We start from the raw sequence: 22,583 nt of genomic DNA on the forward strand, positions 1-22,583 counted from the left end.
CCACCACCTTCACCTCAACAACAGCTATTTCTGGCTTAAAGGGCCAGGTCAGCTTTAAAAGGCTGGACTTTATGAATAATGCCACACAGATCGCAAGGTGCCTCCTACATGCGTGCTCACACACACATACACTGCTTACACACACTTTTACAACCTCTAGGCATTCAGAGAAAAACAAGCAGTCCTTTCTGACTGAATCCATTTTAGCTGCACATTCTTATGTCAATTGGCTACTAAACTACAGCCAAGTGCTTTTAGGAAAGTCTGTCCACTCTGACCATTTTTATAATGACACCAGGTGGTTATTACAATTTGTACAAGACAAGGCTCCGATATTTGTGGACAGGGAGAGACCCGCACATCAATAAACCCACATCCATAGTTACAGTCCCAAAAGGATTTGACTACTGGTAAAACCTGACTAATTTAACGTTTGTATACTCAAATTCGCCTTGATGTGATAGCTTGTGTACTCAGATTTGTGATGTTCTCAAGCCTTGTGTCTCTGATCTGGACCAAGACCAAGTCTGGTCACGAACAAATAATGGAATTCACTAAAAATACACTCATTTTAGCAAAGTCAGTGAAATAGTCCTGAAATAGAGTCAGATCAAAATGCAGACTCAATTCTTTCAGTACGATATATAAATTCAATATGCGTTTATGATTTATTATCTGTTATTATGCCATAAACAAATAAAAACAATTGTATACTTCTATCTTGTTGTTGAGTAGTGTCCTGTTGTCTACAGCATAGTTCATTCTTCCCTCGTCCCCATTTTAGAGGGGGTGGGGTCCTTCTGTCTAAATTTTTTTGGACTCTGTTCACTTTATCCACAAATGTGACTCTCAACTAATCTTAGTCTTGAACTTGTCTTGGACACAAATACTGAATACAGCCCTAGATTTATGTCTTCCCATGGAGGACCACCATAGAAGAATCCTCATCTACACACAATGGAAACGAACCCAAACTCATTTACTGCTCTGAATTGTGGTTGTCAATGGCGCTGATGGTGGGCTGCTGCATTGTCTGAGAATTTAAGGATTTTTAAAAATCAGCGCTGGAAATTCGTAGTGTTGTTGTGAAAGAGGTAATTGTTGCTTTATAGCAGAAGATTGTCTCATTGGGTAAATGTCTCGTCTGTAGATGGTTCACACAGATCTTCTACAGTACTTGCTATTCTCTCTTTCCTATGCAGTAAGAGTTAAAGCTGTGTTTCATTGCCACCAATGCGTCAGATCCTCCACAATGCAGAATTACCCACTAAATCCTGGCAGCTTATTCAGCTTAATCCAGCCTAAGAACATGCAGGGCTTTTTAAAACGCTAGGATTTAGAGGAGATTTGTGTAAGACTGGTTTCTGTGTCAAATAACAGGAGTTCTTCCATTCATGACCTGATAACCCAAACTCTTCGGTTTAACAGAAGTCCATCTGCAATGGAATTTGTTTTTACAGCACTAGTCACAGCAGCTCAGAGCTCCTCAAGTAAAGGTTTACAGGTATCATTATAGTTTTCTACACATTGATGTTTTCTACAAATTGTTTATACACCAGGGGTGGGCGATATGGCCGTAAAATAATATCATGATATTTTTTACGAGTGTTTTTTGGTGATAACAATATTCTAGGCGATATGAAAAAAGACTGAAAACCCATTTTTTCATTCATTATCTGTATCCGCTTATCCAGTCCAGGGTCGTGGTGGGTCCAGAGCCTACCTGGAATCATTGGGCGCAAGGCAGGAACACGGAGGGGCGCCAGTCCTTCACAGGGCAACACACACATTCACTCACATCTACGGACACTTTTGAGTTGCCAATCCACCTTTGTTATTGGTCTGTGGGAGGAAACCCATGAGGACACAGGGAAAACACACCAAACTCCTCACAGACAGTCACCGGGAGCGGGAATCGAACCCACAACCTCCAGGTCCCTGGAGCTGTGTGACTGCGACACTACCTGCTGCATGAACGTGCTGCCACACTGAAAACTAATTTTATTAATTTCAAGAACGCAATATTGCAACAAAATAAATGTTTTATAAATATTCAATATATTAATTTAATAATATATTTAATTTCTTAATTAAGTCATATTTAATTACATTTTATTTTAGTACAAATCTAACAATTTCAAACAGTCATAAGAAACAACAAATAAATGTGTAAATATTTGCTTATTTTGTAACTTACCAAGATTCTGACTTTGTATAAAAAATATTTAGAAAATTTAATATAATATTTCCAAACCACCTTCACATGATACTCCTTATTGGAACAAATTTCTGAAAGCAGAGCAAATTTCCACCGTAACTGTCACTGTGCCTAAACGACTCATGTAATGAATGTACACGACACTACGTGTAACTGCAATGATGCATTACATAAACATTTCAGAATATCACTATAATCACGATATTGATTTTTTTTTTATCATTTGCATTATTTTTGCGATATTTTTGCACATGATATGATATGGCACAGCCATATGCCACACATTTCCTATTTGGTATATTAATTTAAAGTAGGACAGGGTCATGGCCACCCAACTATCATTGATGTGCGAGGGGAGTAAAGGGGTCAGCATGGGCATGCAGCCTCACACACAGCAAGCTGTGAAGCACTGTTTTCTGAACACTTTCAACACACAGTGTGTGCTGCAGTAGCTCTTCTATGGGATTGCTTTCTCTCCCCTCGCACATCAGTGAATCTTCATTGCTCATATAATTTGAGCACTCTATTAACTGCACTTCTATCCACATCTAAATTCAACATTCAGTACATTCCCTTTTCTAACAGCTTTATTTCCCCATTTTAAAATAGCCAAGGAACAAAACAAATCAAAACATAAAAAAGTTACAACAGACTCACATAGTCATGAAAAGCTTTAGCTTCACTGGAGTGTTCACAAGTGTCCCTTCTTTCAGGTGCAGCACAATACAGGTCCCAAAACACACTGAAATACCAGAGAGAAATGTGTTTCTACATCATTAAAAATAACTGCCTTACCCACATACAGTTAATTCAACACACACACACGTTAAGCATTTAACACATTTTCATTAAAGAACTAACTGTAAATTTAGTCCAAGACTGACCTCAATCTGGACTCTACATTACAAACATAACAGAAAAACAGGACTTGATAATATATAAAGAGGTATAAAAACATCACAGAGAAATTTAGATCACGTACCACCACCATGAGTGCAGGAAGCCTGGAGGTTCGCCAAGCGTTATGTTTTTCTCCCATCGTATCTGAATAAGAAATTGACCATTTCTTGTGATTATTTATTTTATTTCTACAGATTTTCCAGTGAAATCGTATTATTATTTTTATTATTATTATCACAGTTTTGCCCAATATTTTGTCAAATTTTTAGTCACAATTTCCACCCATCAGTGATGAGCAGATATGGGAGGAGGACGGGCCATGTAATCCACCCAGAGAGTGAGGCCAGTTGTGCTCTCTAGGACTCCTGGTCTTGGACAGCTGAGACATCACCGGGGATCGAACTAGCATATCTCCTGATGATAAGATCATCTCTTAGGCATCTATACCACACAAGTGCCCCTCTGTGTTTGGGTATTAGTTAATGTCTAGTGAACATCTGAACCACTGGATTTAGCCAACTTTTTGAAAAATAAGTGTTATTCTTCTTTAAGATTTTTTTAATAGGTTGAAATGATCAATATCATGCAAAGAATTATGGCATAATCAAAATGGGAATCAGAAAGTCATAAATAAATGGATGAGGGTCATTCATTTTATGAAAATATAGAACAAAACAACCTACCTCTGATAAAAATGTCTGTGCTGATTTCTGAGCCCCAACATGCAGCAAATACTCGTAGACGTACAAGGCCAGTCTATGGGAGAAGTGTATTTCAGCATCATTCAGTGTGCTTTAAAGGTAAATGTCCAAAAGTTTGTGAACACCCATTGTATCTAGTGAAATTTAAGTCAGAGGTCTCCATACCTAATGTCAAATGACGGCATAAAGCTACAGCAGTCAAAATACATATTTTGGAGTGATGGAACTCCTTTTAGAGAAACTGAGATGAGTTGGAGTGTCCGAGCTAATCCAAGTTCAGTACCTGACCTCACTAATGTACTTGTGGCTGAAAGCCATCAAATACTCACAACAATGTTCCAATATCTGGTACAAATCCTGCCTAGAAACATAAAAACTCTGCTACAGCAGAGAAACAAATTCAAAATCAAATTTATTGCAGAATAAACAATCGGTCTCTACAAAGTTTTGGACACTTATTGTACATTTTCTTTTCCCTCCAACAGTTCAGGCTTCTGCAGTTTAGGTTTAGTTCCGCCCACTCACACTGGGGTTACAAGGAGCGTGGATTTTGAATGTAACTCAATGGGAGCCAATCAGGACATAGCTCATTTGCATTATTTAATTATAAAGGAACATGTGCCATGCAGTGAATGAGTTAATTCATTTGCACTTAGAAAACAACATATACACATGGACCAGGGTGCTAAAATATTTTAACAACATAGTAACATCTTACAGTTCCACCGTAAAATACGTCCTTAAAAACAAGGCAACTCTGAGCATCCAGAGTCACCCGAGTCAACAACTTGTCCAAGAAAAGCATGAACCTGAAGTTGAAACTCTGTTCCACCTTAAATGGTGCAGCGGGTACGTTCTGGCGGTTATATTCTGAGGCGACAGAACGTAACTGCTGCACCATTTAAGGTAGACCGGAGAGTTCCAATAAAAGACAAGCAGAATTGAAGCCAACTTGAGCCCTTTCATTAATAAATGACCAAAACAGCCAGAAATACTTACTTTTCTCGTGCTTGGCCATCCGACGGGACCACGGCGTTTTTCCCTTTGGTGAACATGGCTCCCCGCGAGCGTTTGTTGCCTTGTTTGTTTGTTTATTTGTTTTCTCAAGCTCCAGCTGTCATCACTGTACTGGCCGCTGGTGACCCCATCCTACTGCAATAACGCTCTTCAACCGACCCTGGTCAGAGAGAGAGAGAGAGAGAGAGGGCGGAGACCCACTGTAAGCCACAAAATTGACGCGTGTTTCCACCAATCATTGAGCTTTGTATTTGCATGACCTCACACTGCTCTTCACAGCCCACAGGTTATTATACTGTGTTTTGTACAACTGCTAATTTATAAACACAATTTCCCCTATTGCTAGATGAATATATAAAAATATCCTTAATAATACAATAAAACAAACACACACAATATATAATATATACAGTATATTATTAAACAATTATTCATTTATTAATTTTTTACTTCATCCTGGTCAGGATCTCTGGGGGTCGATTTAGCCAACTCAGAATCACTGGGTACAAGGAACAAACCGGGCAGGGTATGACATATTCACCAAGTCACTTTCACACTCCTGTGGTCAATTTCACACACTCACCCAGTCACTCACACACACCTGTGGTCAAATAAAATTATAGTCATTCATAATGCTGGTGTATGAATGAAGTTCTTGGCCTACAGCGCCATCTGCTGGAATCATAAACAACTACACCTCCTTCGGTCTCCTGTATTTCAATAAACACAAGCACTGTGCTTCAAAAATATTTATTTTGACAGTCTGTATATATTTATTTATTTTTTTGTCTTTTTTACGTTCACCACTTACACATAAAATACATTTTAGTAAATATAAATGATATGATGATCTTAATGAATAACGTTTTAAAATATATTTTTCATAAAATTGACTGACATATTTCGGGTTAATGTCAAAACATAGCTTTAAAATATTTTAGAAATGTATTTCAAATAGAATTAAAAGGCGTGCGCTTAACTGAGTGGGCGGGGTTTATTTTATGACCCACAATGGTGGGCGGGGTCTATCTTTCCACATTCTTTAACACTTCTCAATGATTGTCTTACCTTACTGACTGATTTTAAGCGTTACACATAATTAAGTTCATTTTGATCGATAGCTGTGAAATGTCCTGAAGCTGATCGGTGTTTTCGGAAGGTAAGAGCACTCAGGGGTTATTAAATCATTTTAATGGTAGTAAAACACAGTGGTTCTATACTCTACACAGTTCAGTACAGTGTAGTAATGTTACAGTAAGTTCACTTTGCAGAAGTTAGGGTTGCCTTCTTCTAAAACTTTGACTTTGGCGTTCCACCTTAAATGGCATAGCGGTGCATGCATCATTTAAGGTGGAACGGTGATACGAACAGGAACGAGAAGTTTACAGTGAGTTGCACAACAAAAACTAAGGAGAGGGAGGGAGAGAGAGATAGATGGACAGAAAGAGTATAGAGCAAAAACAACAGCAACATGCTGAAACCGGTAAACTGTAGAGAAGTGATACAGGTTCCTCATGCCTCTCTGTTAGTTTCTCTCTCTCTTCTGTTTACACTCCTCTGCTATGAGCAGATCTGAAACACAGTCTAGACCTGTAATAAAACCTAGTTCAGAGTTTTACTATTCAGAGAGGGGCTGGTTTATCTGATAACTCTTATCTGATTGAAATTGTTCTCACACAGTGTCAGAAATGTCTTCAAGTGACAGTGCTCAAAATGCATGGACCATAATCCTTCAGCATTTGTTCTGTTACGAGAGTATTAGTTAGGAGTGTGTCCTCCTTTGCTACAGTAACAGCTTGTACTGTCCCTAACCTCCTCCAAAAGTTACGTAATGCAATTTCTGCAGTGCTGAGTCTATTTCATGTCAGTGAAGCATCGCCATGATTTGAAGGTATAAGTTTAAGCAACAGATACAACCTAGTGTTGCTTTAAAGATTAATTATTGGAGTGTTCCCAATTCTTTTACTAAAGAACCCTTAAGGAACCACTTATTTACTAATTAATTACTCATATATCAAGTGTTGTGCTTTAATTTAATTTGTTTGTGTATACAGAAGCCTGAGGTGGGATTAACCTCATTCACCATGTCATCACCGGAGCGAGATGGTCCCGAGTTAATAATGGAGGATGGGCGTCCTTATCGTAACCCCACAGAGGTGAAGATGAGTCAGATAGTTCTGCCCTGTCATGCAAACCATCGCAAAGAGCTGAGTGTGGGTCAGCTGCTCAAATGGATGGACTCCACCGCGTGCCTCTCTGGTGGGTACACAAAACAAAATGAATAATACGCAGTTACATTTTACTGTAGGATACATGACACATACATACACCATACATACACCCACAGGACACCCACAAAGCAGGTATTATGTGGTATGCTTGGATCAAAACTGCAGTGCTGCTGGACTGAGAATGGTCCACCAGCCAAAAACATCCAGCTGACAGCGTCCTGTGTCCTCTGATGAAGGACTAGAATACGTCCAACACAGACTCTGCAGCAACATATGAGTTACTGTCTCTGACTTCACATCTACAAAGTGGACCAACGAGGTAGGAGTGTGTAACAGAATGGACAGTGTGTGAACACAGTGTTTAAAAACTCCAGCAACACTGTTGTGTCTGGTCCACTCATACCAGCATAACATACACTAACACACCACCACCACATCAGTGTCACTTCAGCGCTGAGAATGATCCACCACCCAAATCATACCTGCACTGTGATGGTCCTGAGCACTGGAGAACAAGTTGAAGGGGGGCAAAAAAATTATGCAGAACAACAAATGAAGTGTACAAATATAGCCCTAGAAACTCATTACTGTGTGCATGGAAGGATCGTTCACTGACACTGTCTTCTGGGACAGAACAAGATATACAGGTTTTGACAGTGGAATTGTGGGTAGTGTCTGGGAGGCCTGTTATGTTCTGGCTTGTATATAGACTAAGTATAAACAGACTCCAGCCACAAATGCAGTTTGTGGACACCCCTTACAATAGATGTTAAATTGTGTTTCTCTATAGAAAAGCATTAAATGGAACAATCTGGAGCAGCTACACATGACTATAAGGTCACCATGCCCAATGCCAAGCTTGTAGTATAACAGTGGAACAGTGCTCTCTGGTGTGCTTAGCAGCTCTAAATGTTGCTCATTTCTTCTCTCTTTCTCTCTCTCTCCCTCTCCCTCTCCCTCTCTCTCTCTCTCTCTCTCTCTCTCTCTCTCTCTCTCTCTCTCTCTAGCTGAGAGACATGCCGGACGCCCCTGTGTAACGGCCTCGGTGGATGACATTCACTTTGAGCGCACCATTGAGTAAAAATAATTATTACACTTTGAAAAATAATGTAACTTTCTTTTCATTATGAGCACAGCCCTGTTCTTGACATGTAAATACAAATAAATGATTAACAATGCACTTGTTTTTCACAAACAAATTATTTGACCAGCGTCTCCCCAATTTTGCACATATTTGCCTATGTGTGTTACACTCGTAGAAATGGTACACATTTGAATAAAGAAAATAAAATGCACAAATAGATCATTCTTCATCAGATCCTTTTTTTTACCTGTTTTTTTTCCAGTGTTGGACAAGTGGTGAACATAAAGGCTAAAGTGAACAGGGCCTTCAACTCCAGCATGGAGGTAAAATATCGCAGTGCACCCAACAATCAAAACAGCATGGAGCTTCTTTCACACAGTGATCGCAAAAAGAGCACCACACAGAAAGCCCCACCTTCACTTGCTGACTGTTTACTATCACCAAATTGGACATACAGTACAACCACACTGGGGTAGATTTTAATCAGAGAAAAAGAACAAAAACACAGTTAAGACAGTGAAGACATTAGCTTTAATAAATTAAATTAAGAATATTTAATTTTATCTCATTTACTCCTTAAAATGTTGAAAAATTGAAACATCTAGATTCTAAACTTTTATATATTATATTTGTTATATAAGTTTTTTTTTTGTTTGTTTGTTTTTTCATGTTTAAAATGGAGGTTAATCAGATGTGAAACTTAACACCCAGCAATATATGTCAAAATAAAATACAATATATTATTATTTAATTTCACGGAAATAGTTAAAAAAAAAAACTACAGAAATCACTGCCATCTTCTATATGAAGTCATGAAACTGTTAAATTTGTAAATAGCTATATATTTAAATATATCACATACTGTCCAAAGATAAACATCGTCTTCATTCTGTGGATATTTCGTTTACTACATCATTTGAACACTGTAGCTATCCTTCAAACTGTGTGATTATTTTATGATGAATGAACCAATAGGAATGCTCCAAATTTACTCTGAATAAAATATTTTACATTCACTTCCTTTGAAAGTTAAAAAGGTTTTTCCCTCTTCTGTAAAGTTACTGTTTTGGAGATCCATATATTTCTTTGGACAGTGACAATATACAACTACAACATATATAGCTGTAACACTGAACAATTGAGCAACTGAGAAAGCACAGCCTCAGAGAAGTGAGTAAAGATTAGCTGAGTTTGCGTGATGTCTAAGTGACTCAGTCTGGTGTTGCCTTTATGTCGCCATGTGCAGTGCGTCTGACTTTGTGTTTGTGTGCGTGTGTGCGTCAGGACCGTGCCACAGTGGATCACAGTGGACGAGAACCTTTTTACACACACACACACACACACACACACACTGTGCAAACAGTACGATCAGAGCCGGCAGGTCATGACTGAAGTGCCCTTGAGCAAGGCACCTAACCCCCAGGTGCCATGGCTAGGGCTGCCCACCGCTCTGGGCATGTGTGCTCACTGCCCCTTAGTGCTCACTAGTGTGTGTGTGTGTGTGTGTCTGTGTGTGTGTGTGTAAATGTGTGTTTCACTGCACGGATTGTGTTAAACTTGAATTTCCCTCTGCGATCAGCAAAATATCTATCTATCTGTCTATCTATCTCTCTACATGCTTTAAATCTAAGTTTAGAATTAGGATTAGGGTTAGGACTGCGCTAGTAATAATTATGGTTAAGGTTAGGGTAGGTCTAATATATGTAGGTGGAAGTCTTTGTAACATCCACCAACATTTTTGTGTCTGTGTGTCTGTAGGTGGGGATAGTGGTCAGCTGTGAGGATCTGTACACTAACAGTCACTGGAAGGTCTGCCAAGCATTTGCCACATTTGTAGCTCGGAGCTCGGGGAATGAGAAGGTGAGAGATGATGGAGAATTGTTTTATTTTTGATAAATCTCAGAAAACACTGATAAAAACTTTCAAGTTTGTTAAGATTAGTATAAGAATTAGTCTATTTCACTGAAAGCTGACTGTGTAAATAAGCACAGAGAACCTTTTTTACCTTAAAAATATGTTGCATTTGTGACATCTCCTTTGGAACAAGATCTTGTGCCCTGGCCATCTGTTTTATTTTTCTAAATAATCATAAGCAACAATAAGTTTTGTGAACTATTCACCCTGTGTTTATTTCTTTTTCTTGGTGGAGATGCAATGCTTTCACTGAAGGTCATCTTTCTGGCCACTTTACTTTTAAATTAGCTTCATTGCTTTGAAGACAGGTTTGTGACTCTGGTTCCTCTGGTGTTTGTTTGCATGGGGATATTGCAACCCCACTGATAATTTCAGAATATAGACATGTTAAAATATAAAAGAAGAACCATCATAGATCTATGACATGCTAGTGTTCCATCCAATAACTTTGTAATCCACAACTAAGCTTCCAACATCAGCAACTGACAGCAGTTATTCTCTTATGGCTGAATACAATCCAATCCTCACAGCAATTGTCTGGTTTTCAGGCATTCCTTCATTTATTCATTTGTTTGTATTGCATTTTTTTAAAAGATGTAACATGTTCAATCTTTTTATTTTGCAATTACACTGACTGATTGAGAAGAGACTGATAAGTGCACGTCTGCGCAGGTGTATTTGAAGCAACTGGTTCCTCAGACTCATCGAGAGCAGGTGGAGTACAGTGTAGCTGCAGAGAGACGCAGGATGAGGCTCGTTCATGCAGATATCATGACAGATCTGCTGAATAGCACCAGCTTCCAGAGTGCAGTCAGTGAAGACATATGTGGTAAGAGTTAGTTTCACTTCCCCTTAATCATAAACACTGCAAAGACCAGTATGAACTTGTCAAATAATCATACACTCACTAACTCACATTTAGCAGGATGAAGGTTCTCCACTAGGGGGACCTAATAGAACTCATGCAGCTTTTTCTGTACACCACTGAGAAGGAGGAAAAACACACCAGCAGGATCTCATGAAAGCACACACACACTAATGTTTTCATTGTCAGTAACAGTAGTTCTATTTTTTTTGATTAATTGCTGTGTAGAGGGTCAGGATGAAGAAGAGGTGATCCCAACTGAGAGAACCCGGGTGGAGAGTGTGGAGCTGGTCCTCCCTCCTCATGCTAACCACCAGGTCAACACCTTTGGGGGTCAGATCATGGCGTGGATGGAGAATGTGGCCACTATCGCTGCCAGGTAACATTTCATTATCATCTCAACACACGGTCAAAGGAGCATTTGTCCTTCTCTAGTCACCCCTGCACTTCTGAAATTAAATAAAGCTTGTAACAAATTATACTCCTTTGAGAAGACTTTATGCTAAATGTGGGAACATTTCTGTGAGGCTTTGATAGCATTCAGCCACAAGAACCTTGGACAGGTTGGGTACTGATATTGGATGATGAGTTCTAGATCACAAAATCACAGGTGCTTAAAAATGGGGCTCCAGTAGATCACACTATATATTCACACTGCACACTTAGACTCGGATATTTCATGCATCTATTATTAAAATCAGATCAGTTCTACCAAGGCCCAGGAGTTAATATTTACCCACATTATGAAAGCCACTCTGAAATGACTAAGCGATCAATGTTTGAACTTTTACTTGCAGTAGTGCAAAAACAAAGCTGAGAGAATAGATCTGGATGTGATCATTTGCTCAGTCCTGTATTTATTAAAACATTATCAGTGATAAGGTCCTGGAGATTAATTATTAGGTTTCAACTTTTTATCACTGAGTATGAAACAAACAGACTTTTATTATGACCTTTTTTATTATACCTTTTTAAGCACTGGGACTATTCTGATTGGCGGATCTGTGTTGTGCCTCTTTCCTAAAGCAGTCCAATCTGAAACCCTAGTCATACTATCAGTGTAAATGAGTGGGGCTAAACAAGAATAGGCAGAATAGGACTGTGTATCAAAATATTTTGGATATGGTGGATGTATAGACAACAGTGAGTTCAAAAAGGAACTTTTTTTCATTTTAGTCTCAATATAAGATCTGTGTGGACTGGGGACTGAGCTGTGCATTTCAAAATTTAATAGTGTTTACATAATGAATGGATGGACATCTGGATCTTTGTATATATGTAGCTTTACATTTACTTTTAAAGATAAAATTAGAGTGATATATACATATATATATATAAATCGCTCTATATATAATAAATAAATATATATTTATTACATGTTGTCCAACCACAATTGTTTTTTTCCCAATGGAGGTATGGTTGTGAACATCTCTTTAATCAGCATCTTTCTTTCCTTCCAGCCGTTTATCTAATGCCCATCCAACTCTGAGGAGCATCGACATGTTCCACTTTAGAGGACCCTCACAGGTCGGAGATCGACTGATCCTCAAAGCCATTGTCAACAACACCTTTAAGAACAGGTCAGACTGTTTTCACAGGCAGAAACCCATGGGTTTGGTCCATTTTAGATGTGCTTAATTACGGTTGTAAAGTAAACATCATATACACATTATGTCCAAAACTTTGTAGGCACCATGTATGAGTACTGAAGCATATTTGAAACGTTTTAGGTGTTCAGTCTCCATCAAAAACTCATGAAGCAAAAAGGGGCATGCTGAAGCAGATGCAAAATGTTTGATGAGCAAGTGTCCATAAACCTTTCACCATGTAGTGTATTTATTGATGTTTATTAATGACAGGGGTATATGTACTGTTTGTTATTGATAGTATGGAGGTGGGGGTGTGTGCTGAGGCGTATCATGGGGAGGAGCCTCTGAGACACATAAACAGTGCCTTCATGATCTTTGAGGTTCTGGATGAGAACGGAGTTCCTCGCTCTCTACCTCCCATACGACCCGAACCCCAGGTGTGGCCTTTCCCCACTTTATCTCACACTTTCTCTGAGCGTCACACAGGAACTTCAAATGTACAGTTTGGTAAAAAACCTAGATTACAATTTTCCAGCTAATACAGCACATCAGCCAAGACATGCTGTAAAATAAGCACTGGAGCACAAGGCTATGTGTAATATGTAAGATAAAGGAAAGATAGAGGAAAAATATACCTTATAGAATATACCTTTATATAATCGCCATACATAAATTATGTAAATATATTTTTTCCTTCTTCAAATTCAGAGGGAATTTATTTACTTAGAAAGGTATATTCATTCATTCATTCATTCATTCATTCGTTTATTCATTATCTGTAACCGCTTATCCACTTCAGGGTCACGGTGGGTCCAGAGCCTACCTGGAGTCATTGGGCGCACGGCAGGAGCACACCCAGGAGGTGGCGCCAGTCATTCACAGGGCAACACACACACACTCACACACATTCACTCACACACTCGCACCTACGGACACTTTTGAGTCGCCAATCCACCTACCAACGTGGGTTTTTGGACTGTGGAAGGAAACCGGAGCACCCGGAGGAAACCCACGCGGACACGGGGAGAACACACCAAACTCCTCACCGACAGTCACCCTGAGCGGGAATCAAACCCACAGAAAGGAATATATATTTTTAAATTTACATTTAATTTATTCTGCAGTAATATTACTGATATAAGACAAAATGAACAGCGCAGAGGGTGGTACAGTGGCGCAACATGTTGTGTCACTGTTACACAGCTCATGGGATTGTGTAATCAATCCCAGCCTTGAGTCACTGTCTGTGAGGAGTGTGGTGTGTTCTCCCTGTGTCTGCATGGGTTTTTTCTGTGTGTGAGAGTGACTGGTTGAGTGTATGAAAATTTCCGCAGCTGTGAGTGACTGCTCTGTCCATTGTGTGTTCCTCCCTTACCCACCGTGATCCTGAACTGAATAAAGCACTTACAGAAAATGAATGAATAAATGAATAAACGTATCAATTGAGCAGCTAATGTCTGGGATTTTCTCTGACAGGATGGAGAGAGGAGATACCGGGAAGCTATCGCCAGAAAGAAGATTCGCCTGGACAGGTAAAGATCTTTAAATACAGGAGCATCTCAATACATTACAATATCAGCAAAAAGTTCATTCATTACAGAAATTAAATTCAAAAAGTGAAACTCATATTATATAGATTCATTACAAACGGTGATCTACTTCAAGCGTACCTTCTAATTTACTGAGATGCATCTGTATCTTCCAAAATACATGTCGGAGTCTGGCTGTCATGCTCTGAGCTCAACCATATTTGGCGGTATAGACACAAACTTGTTATGAAATGTGCTATAAAAATAAACATGCCTCCTTAAAATTAATGTTACCTACGATGTCCTTCTGAAGATTACCCATGATGCTCAGCTGTTTTGTATGAGAATGAATTTGCACATATTGTCACTAAACTGAACTTTATGTCCCTCCAGAAAATACATAATCTCCTGTAAACACACAGAAATGCCTTTATCAGTGCCCTGGGACACCTCCAACCAGGTACTGTGTTCTGCCATTCCTCTCCTGAGAATAAACTGGGGGTCTGCTGATAACATGCCTTATACAGAATGTTTTATAAGAGTCCTTATCACTTGCTGAAGAGATAAGGCCAAGGACAATCTTTTGATCATCAGTTTTCTGAACTGAATAACCCATAACTAAAAATATGTGCATACTAAAATATTCCTGATATGTCTGCAGGTGTATCTCAGCTACAATAACGTCTTTGCTCTGAAGATGCTGGCAGCCAAAAATAAGTGGGTCTTGAGTTCTAAGAAGAACAATGTGAGTTCTTTTTAAATGAACACTAGGTAGTTGTTTTCATTAAAATTACAGCCTCAAATCATTGTAATGCCCCACTGAGCTGAAATAGGGAGTCTCTGTCATTGCTACTTTGGGCTTACCACTTTAGCATGTGAATTACATTGTGCAGCTGTAGGGGGAGCCCAGGAGCAAAAATATCAAATCTTATGTAGTGTTGCTTTAATATATGTTTTATTATTTAAAAACTGATTTAACAATAGCAGATAGTACAATTGCTTTTATATGTGGCACTGACAGTACTATTTAAGAATTTATATTTACTGGATAATCAATATATGATTTTGAATAACTCTGTGAAGATTCTGAATTAGTAGATATTTGTAATTCTTAATATATACTATATATTTTATAGTGGATAAAATAAAATTCATAGTAGATAATGAAGAATATTTAGTAATCCCTAATACTCTGTGGGCGGCGTGGTGGGTTTCTTCTGGGTGTTCTGGTTTCTTCCCACGGTCCAAAAACATTTGGATTGACTACTCAAAAGTGTCCATAGGTGTGAATGTGTAAGTGTGTTTCGGCCTGCAAAGGACTGGCGCCCCCTCCAGGGTGTGTTCCCGCATTGTGCCTAGTGATTCTGGGTAGGCTCCAGACCCACCATGACCGTAAACTGGATAAGTGGTTACAGACAATTAATGAATAAATGAATGAACACTAGGTAATAGTTCTGAATAATTTATAAAAGTTACAAAATAGTATGTTTGAAGATTAATAACTGAATAATAAGTCTTAAGTTTAGGAATTAAATGAGCACTGTTCTCTGACGGTGGATTTATCTGTGGTTCCAGGTGAAGCTGTTCACTCTTGAGGAGAACCAGACACTGAGTGTCCGAGTTGAGTCTGAGGTGAAGGTCCCAGCAGCAAGAGCTTTCCTCCTGCTCTCGGACCACAGCCGCAGATGCGAATGGGACAAACACTACAAGTACAGCACTCCCCATAATTCCTGCTTCTGTCTGTGTGCTGAAAAGACTCACTTAAGATTAAAAGACAACTCACTTATAATAGGAGCCATTAGTCAAGTTCTGAATTCTGTGAGATAATATAAAATGCACATCAAAAATGATGTGTGTGTGTCCAGGCAGTGTGAGCTGATAGTACGAGTCGATGACGATGATCTGATCTATCGGGTTGTCACTCCCTCAGTCAGCGAGGGAGGAAAAGTCCAGGACTTTATCCTGTTGGCTTCCAGGAGACCACCCTGCGACAGTGGGTGAGGAATAACAGGTTTTGAATGCACCTCTTTATTTCATTGGTCAGTTTCTAAAATTAAAGGGCACAATTGTGTTTTCAGGGACCCGTATGTTGTTGCCTTGAGGTCAGTGTCCCTCCCCACACACCCTGCCACTGACGAGTTCAATAGAGGCGAGGTGATCTGTGCTGGATTCACCATTTATGAAGTCTCCCAAAGTGTTTGCAAGGTAAGTGGTTAGAAAATGAAATTCTAATTCAAGTTAATATTAAAAAAAAAAAGTTGTATTACATGGTATGTTTGAACATTTCTAAAAAAAAACGTATTATGAATTTAAAAAATAAATCAAATTGATTGATCAGTGTAGCCCTGTGAAGGACTGGCGTCCCCTCCAGGGTGTATTCCCGCCTTGCGCCCGATGATTCCAGGTAGGCTCTGGACCCCCCGCGACCCTAAATTGGAAAAGCGGTTACAGATAATGGATGGATGGATGATCAGTGTAGATTGTTGATTAATTAGATGTGAATTTACTAATTCAGCTTAATAACAGTTTGTGGCGAGGAGAGTTCTGAAAGCTGAGTTTGGCAGGGTGAAGCTTCTCCAAAAGGTGGAGCTGTTAGCTCTTTAAATTATTGGTTTACTTCAACCTGTTTTATTTTTCTTTTTGTGTTCTTTCTTTTCCTAGATTAATTACTTTAATCAGACCAATCCGGGAGTATTGCCATACATCTCCACAGATATCGCTGGACTTTCCTCCAGCTTCTGCTCCACCTTCCTCTCTTGCAGCCAGTTCCTTCTGGAGAATAGAACCACACGTTGTGTCCTCTCTAATGTTGCACTGTAGTTTCCAGTTCTTTTACTGATTTCAGACTGTTAACTTACTCACTTTAGAAAACTGGAGACTGTACAGTTTACATGAACACTAACAGTGGAATTTATTTGGGCTTTTTATGGTGTGGTAATTTTAGAGATTATAGAAAAATGGTACTTTTGTCTTTAAGTTAAATGGTGAAATGTTGTGAAAGGGGTCAGTTTACAGTCAGTTTACATGTGAATCTCGATAGTTCTGTGTGTGTTGTCTATGCCAGAAATCTGTTAATGTACATTTCAGTTATTAATATTCAAACCTGCATTAAACATTAATTTGTTCTCATTGAAGTAAGTTCATTTCTAACAAAAACAGTTTAACAACAATCTTAAATCTCCAGATTACAAGTAGGGTTAACATTTTTAAAAAAGGTATTGATGACCTGTAAATTAACCCACCCGGACAAAACACAGGAACACACTATGGACAAAGCACCAGTCCATCACAGGGCATCACACTCTCACCCAGTAACTAGCAAGGCAGGAAGAACCAGGGTATTACAGGAATATCACACACTAACTCCAGAACCCTTTTGGAAAGGAAATTGTTTTCACACAGAAGGTTTTGCACAAAATTTTGAAACAGTGCCACCATGAGGCCAAATTACAAAACAAAACAGGCCAATATTATGTGTAACCGGTGTATATTGTCTCGATTTCTTAAGGTAATATCATTTATTGTGCTATTTTTAAAGGCCTCTCAACCTTTATTCTTTAGCTAAATTATAAAAGGTCCGCTGTTTATTCCATCTGTGGATAGACATCAAACCCTGAGCTCCAGACTCCTTCCCTTCCTTCTGTTCCACTGTGAGGGAGAAGCGTGTCTGAGCTTGGAGAAGGCTAATATGTCCATCCTTTGACCTTTCTAAATAATCAGCCTCAAGCTGAAAAGAGACGTCCTGCCAGGTTCCCTGGAAAAGGTCCATCATGTCCTCCACCAGCTCAGGAGTATAGCCTTGGAGAAGAACAGTCTGGGGCCAACTTGGAGCTATGGTCACATATGGAAAGTTCTGGTTAATGGAGCTCAGAAACTCCAGGCCAGGGATGTAGCCTTGGACATTAAAGGATCTGTGCGCCACTTCCATGTTTATCCAGGTCGGATGGTACAGCATGCCACTATCATAAGCCTCACGAAGAATCTGCAGAGATACAGTCAGAAGATTTTGGGACTTCACCCTCAGGTAGATGCCCCATGGCTTCTTTGAGGACAAAATCAGATCAAGACACTCCTTGAGAGGAAACTCTGCCTGGAAGTCTTCAACAACTGGAATCTTCTGCTTTCCTGATCCAGATATTACAGGGATCACAAGCATCCCACCAGGCTTGTCTACGAGGAAAGGAACCACAGGGTGTAAAATTAATCCTCTATAACCATCTCCTTCAGTTATTAACCATTAATCTTAAAACCAACTGTTTTTTAATCTCTAAGAAATATTCAGTGACTACAACGTATTCAAGAATTGCAACAAATTATTCATTATCTACTATGAATTATTCAGTATCCACTATAAATATATATAAAATACTAAGAATAATTTTGTATCTTCACAGAATTATTCAACATCATCTATGTTTTACTGTATTATTCATTTATTCATTCATTCGTTGTCCGTAACTGCTTATCCAGTTCAGGGCAGTGGCAAATCCAGAGCTTACCTGGAATCACTGGGCGCAAGGTGGTTAAACACCCTGGACGAGGCATGGATTATATGTTTATAAATGCATATAATTTCTATTAAAGGAACACAAGATAAGCTTGGGCATGTTTTCCCCCGGGCTCCCCCTGCAGGTGCAGTTACAGCACAGTCCTGAACTCCAGGACAGGGAGCATGCTTTCCTATTCTCATCCAGAATTTACATGGAGCAGTTTCTACAGTGCTGAGCCCGGAGTAGCAATGACAGACGCTCTATTTTCCGTATTACAACTTAGTGGACCATCACAATTATTTAATTTTATGGTAAAAAAAAACGTGTTGCTTTCATATTGTGCATTATTTATTAATTTAAATCATTACATTACAAATTGCTCATACCTTTGAGTATAGACTTCAGAGAATCTTTGTCAGTCACTGTCTCCCACAAGATGTTTAGGCCATCATTGTTCTCAGGCTTAAAATAGTCGAATATGTCCCCACCCGAGTAGAACTTTCGGGGTCTGTCTCTGTGCCCTGGACCGTGTAGAACATCAGATATATTAATAAATATGTAAAAATGCTTCTGATAAATTATTATGGCTTTTAACTTTGAGTTTATAAGTATCTCCCCATTATGAGCCTGGTCTTGGTGATGTTACAAAGATGGCTGCTCGTTAAGGACTTTCTGAAGTTACTCACTTGCAGCTTCTTTGAATTGGGAGAGCACAGGCTCATAGATGTCGTAATAGATTCGCTGAGGGTTGCTGTTGTCTCTGATGAAGAGGAGGTCATTCAGAGTGGGGTTCTCCTTTCCCTGCCACAAGGTTAAACTGAACCTGGAACATACCAAGTTAAACTAAACAAGGACATGCCCTTTTTCTCTTTTGATCAAATGATGCAGCAAGATGTAACCTCAAAACACCTCTGCGTGATATTTCATTGTGCTATGTGTGTATGTTGCAAATATGAATTTTGTGAAGGTGGACGGGAGTCTTCAAAGTGGTAAAATACCTGGAGGACTGTCTGAGGAGCCAGCTGAGATGTGGCCATCCATTCCTGACCATGACTGCCAGAACAGGGAAGGTGATTTTCTGAGGAAGGTGTTTGACGGCATTGTACATCTTCTCCACCATGGCCTGGGAGTAGGTCACATTGGGGAACTGGGGAACATAGAGAACCTTCCAGCCAGGAGAGATGGTCACATCTGGGAATTTAGTCTCAATGAGGTCTAGAAACCTGGTGGGTTTGAGGAACAAGTGACTATTAATCTGAAGACTATTAACGCCTTTTTTACAGTTTATTTTTACCCAATTTTCTTCATAATTTAGTAAATGCCAATTTCACACAATAGCTAGACCTCCCCTAATCACAAATTGCTACCATGTTTAAAATGTAATGATAAAGTGACTATACTTTTTTAAAAAAGGAGGACAGTGGGAGGTCCTGGGTGGCCATTGTTAGGATGTTGTGGCTGGGGCTTCAACTAAGCCTATGTTGTAGGACTGGGCTGGGCAACAACCAAAGAAAAAATGTTTAACATCTTTTACATAGCATGATGTTTATTTTCATGTGAATATAAAAATATCAAAAAGGTCAGGTAATGTCGAACTGATTTGTGTTTATTTACATTCATGCTGAGGTGTTTTAGTCAGTCATTTGTCATGGGAAACAGTTTGGCTGATGTAGATGTACATCAATGGCTGATGCAGATGCAGGTTGTAGACTAATAGTAGTGGTGAGAGATGTTTAAAGCTGTATAAATCCAAATACAGAATGTCTGTCAAATATAGGAGCAAAGGCTGACGTGAAATCAATGTGAAATCCTGGACACAATTTCGATCTCCCAGCTGTATGTTTATTTCACATTCCAAAAAGAGGACATGTCTGGGAAAAAAGGACATATGGTCACCCTAATAATGCAGCAGATACTTCCTCCAAGATGCATAAAGCTCCACTGCTCCACCTTTTGAACTGCTGCTAATACAATGCCACTAGTGTTCAACACACTTGGAGAAGAACACTAATTGTCCAGTTCTGTTGTCTAACTAATTGTAATTCATATGAAATTCTTATTAATGTAGCTCTCACCGAGTGGCATTGATCACAGGCCAGAAATTGGGAACATTGGGGCCGGGGAGAATATCAGCATTGATCCACACAGGACGATGGATTCCTGTTTGATTCTTGATGCGCAGAAGATCAAGTGAGGGCTCGACGGCTTGGAGACTTTTAAAGTCCAGTTTGATTCCTATTCAGAGTATAAACAAGTTATTGAAATGACAAAAATACAATTTAACAAATCACACCTGTGTATTACAATTATTTTTTTCCACCTTTCTTAGATTTGAGCACAGTATCCAGCCACTCTTCCAGCGTGTTGTCGCTGTAGACGTCTGGGGGATGAGCCATGATGGGAAGGTTGGTTTCGTTGACAGTGTTATGGCCTTCCACGTTTACATCTGCCTCCAGAATCATGACTCCACCTGATTTGATTCGCATGAGGAATATGTTGGCTTTATATGAAGTGATATTGCATTTGAGTTGATCATAACATCTGTTTATTCAGTGTCTTGAGATTATTTTTTGACACTGATAAGAAACAGCAATTAAATAATGTTAGCATTAAATGTCTTTGTAATTACATAACATTGAAGGATAAGGCTTGAAAACTTAGTCTAAAACGACAGTTCAGGAAAAAAAATTGGGCAATTACTTTCCAGGGCTTTGTTCATCTCATCTTTGCTGTTTGCAGCATGATACCAAGTGGCATAGAGTCCATCCTTCTCCTGAATCTCTCCATTTTGGATGAGAAATTCCAGCATATCTCCATCTGTAGGGAACGGCATCATGGTCTCTGAGGTTCCTGAGGACATTGTCAGCCAAATACACATTATAAATTCTGTATACACTACAAATCTTTTGAGGTAATGTCATTGGCTGGCATTTTCTTTAATCAGCAACACTGTAAGAACCATCTTTTTTTTTTTTAAGTATACATTACATTTTTTAACTTTTGATACTTTTTGTTATGGGGGAAAAAAGAGGGGATATTCTGTCCAAAGACAATCATTCTATATAGAACCACAAACTGTCAAAGAACCATTTACAGGCTTAAAAACTCTTTGCCTAGTGAAGGGGTTCTTCACATGTATGAAAAAATATATTGCATATGGTTCTAAATTGACTGATTTTGAAAAATTTTCACATAACACATACATTTCTAATAGTTTTCATGTCAAGCAACAGCAGAACCCTTTTTTGATGTTATATAGAATTTTTTCCAAAATGTTTCCTCATGCAAATAATATTTGAGTTCATGGTTCTGTATAAAACTGTGCTTACAGAAGAACACTTGAAAAGCCATCTTTTGTTAGTGTGTACAATATACACACTACTAGAATCACTTCTCATATTAATAAGCACTTTATTTTAAAGAATATTTTAATAAATACAGTTACCTGTATCCGAGTTCATGGTCAGCAGTACAGAGGTCACAGTGATGATGATCAGCAGCAGAACTAAACCAACTCCAACACACAACATGGTGAACTGCTCCTTGGTGAAAACTCCCAGGACACTCTTCACGTTCTTCTCTTCATCTTGTTCCTCGTCCACTCCTTTTTCCTCCCTACCTTCCATTTTACTAAATTTTCTTTGTTGTATAATTTTTTCCAGATTAGAAGGTGAATCAGAGTAAAGCTCTGTCCTGTCTCAGTGTGAGTGTGTTTTTATGGGTGTTTGGGACACACTTGACCATTTAGAGTGTTGCTAAATCTTATCACTGAACCATAAAGAGAAGTGACTCTGTTATCTAACTTCAGTAAATGATTCTTGGCCTTTGGATTTAACAGAAACTGCTAGGTCTGGGCTGGTGATTTTCTTTGATTAACTATGTAGAAAATAACCGTAATTTATTTTTGTATTTATTTAAATATGGTATTTAACTCTATTTATTGTATTAAAGAAAGGAACTGAACATTTTTAACAAATTTTAACTTCCAGGCGTTTGTTTTGGCTTAGCTTTGCATGATAACTTCTCTGAAGTCATTTTTGACAGA

At 38.9% G+C, this 22,583-nt stretch overlaps 3 protein-coding genes across 4 annotated transcripts in view; 1 reads left to right on the forward strand and 2 right to left on the reverse strand.

Moving 5' to 3' along the window:
- The window catches only part of LOC136678592 (single-stranded DNA-binding protein 3-like), a 29,725-nt gene extending 24,763 nt beyond the window's left edge, over positions 1 to 4,962 (reverse strand). For both annotated transcript variants that reach the window (XM_066656636.1, XM_066656635.1), the window contains exons 1-4: positions 4,819 to 4,962; positions 3,802 to 3,874; positions 3,201 to 3,262; positions 2,876 to 2,960 (exon numbers count right to left, since the gene is read on the reverse strand). In XM_066656636.1, coding sequence (XP_066512733.1) covers positions 2,876 to 2,960; positions 3,201 to 3,262; positions 3,802 to 3,874; positions 4,819 to 4,874 — 276 coding nt within the window. In that variant the 5' untranslated portion in view covers positions 4,875 to 4,962. The remainder of the gene's footprint in view (positions 1 to 2,875; positions 2,961 to 3,200; positions 3,263 to 3,801; positions 3,875 to 4,818) is intronic.
- Positions 4,963 to 5,856: 894 nt separating this feature from the next.
- On the forward strand, positions 5,857 to 17,150 carry LOC136678804 (acyl-coenzyme A thioesterase 11-like). The gene is made up of 16 exons (XM_066656944.1): positions 5,857 to 5,995; positions 6,891 to 7,095; positions 8,075 to 8,144; positions 8,414 to 8,474; positions 9,910 to 10,011; positions 10,738 to 10,894; positions 11,159 to 11,309; positions 12,391 to 12,510; positions 12,818 to 12,956; positions 13,996 to 14,051; positions 14,442 to 14,508; positions 14,710 to 14,793; positions 15,624 to 15,757; positions 15,914 to 16,045; positions 16,127 to 16,253; positions 16,710 to 17,150. The coding sequence occupies exons 2-16, from the start codon at positions 6,921 to 6,923 to the stop codon at positions 16,866 to 16,868; spliced, it is 1,734 nt and encodes a 577-aa protein (XP_066513041.1). The 5' UTR covers positions 5,857 to 5,995; positions 6,891 to 6,920; the 3' UTR covers positions 16,869 to 17,150.
- A 448-nt stretch (positions 17,151 to 17,598) lies between these two features.
- Positions 17,599 to 22,164, reverse strand: LOC136678523 (protein FAM151A-like). The gene is made up of 8 exons (XM_066656570.1): positions 21,984 to 22,164; positions 21,239 to 21,388; positions 20,859 to 21,008; positions 20,614 to 20,773; positions 19,537 to 19,761; positions 19,225 to 19,361; positions 18,925 to 19,059; positions 17,599 to 18,218 (listed from the first exon to the last, which is right to left on the reverse strand). The coding sequence occupies exons 1-8, from the start codon at positions 22,162 to 22,164 to the stop codon at positions 17,599 to 17,601; spliced, it is 1,758 nt and encodes a 585-aa protein (XP_066512667.1).
- Positions 22,165 to 22,583: the final 419 nt, after the last annotated feature.

Source organism: Hoplias malabaricus, chromosome Y (genome assembly GCF_029633855.1).
Source record: "Hoplias malabaricus isolate fHopMal1 chromosome Y, fHopMal1.hap1, whole genome shotgun sequence".
NCBI lineage: Eukaryota > Metazoa > Chordata > Actinopteri > Characiformes > Erythrinidae > Hoplias > Hoplias malabaricus.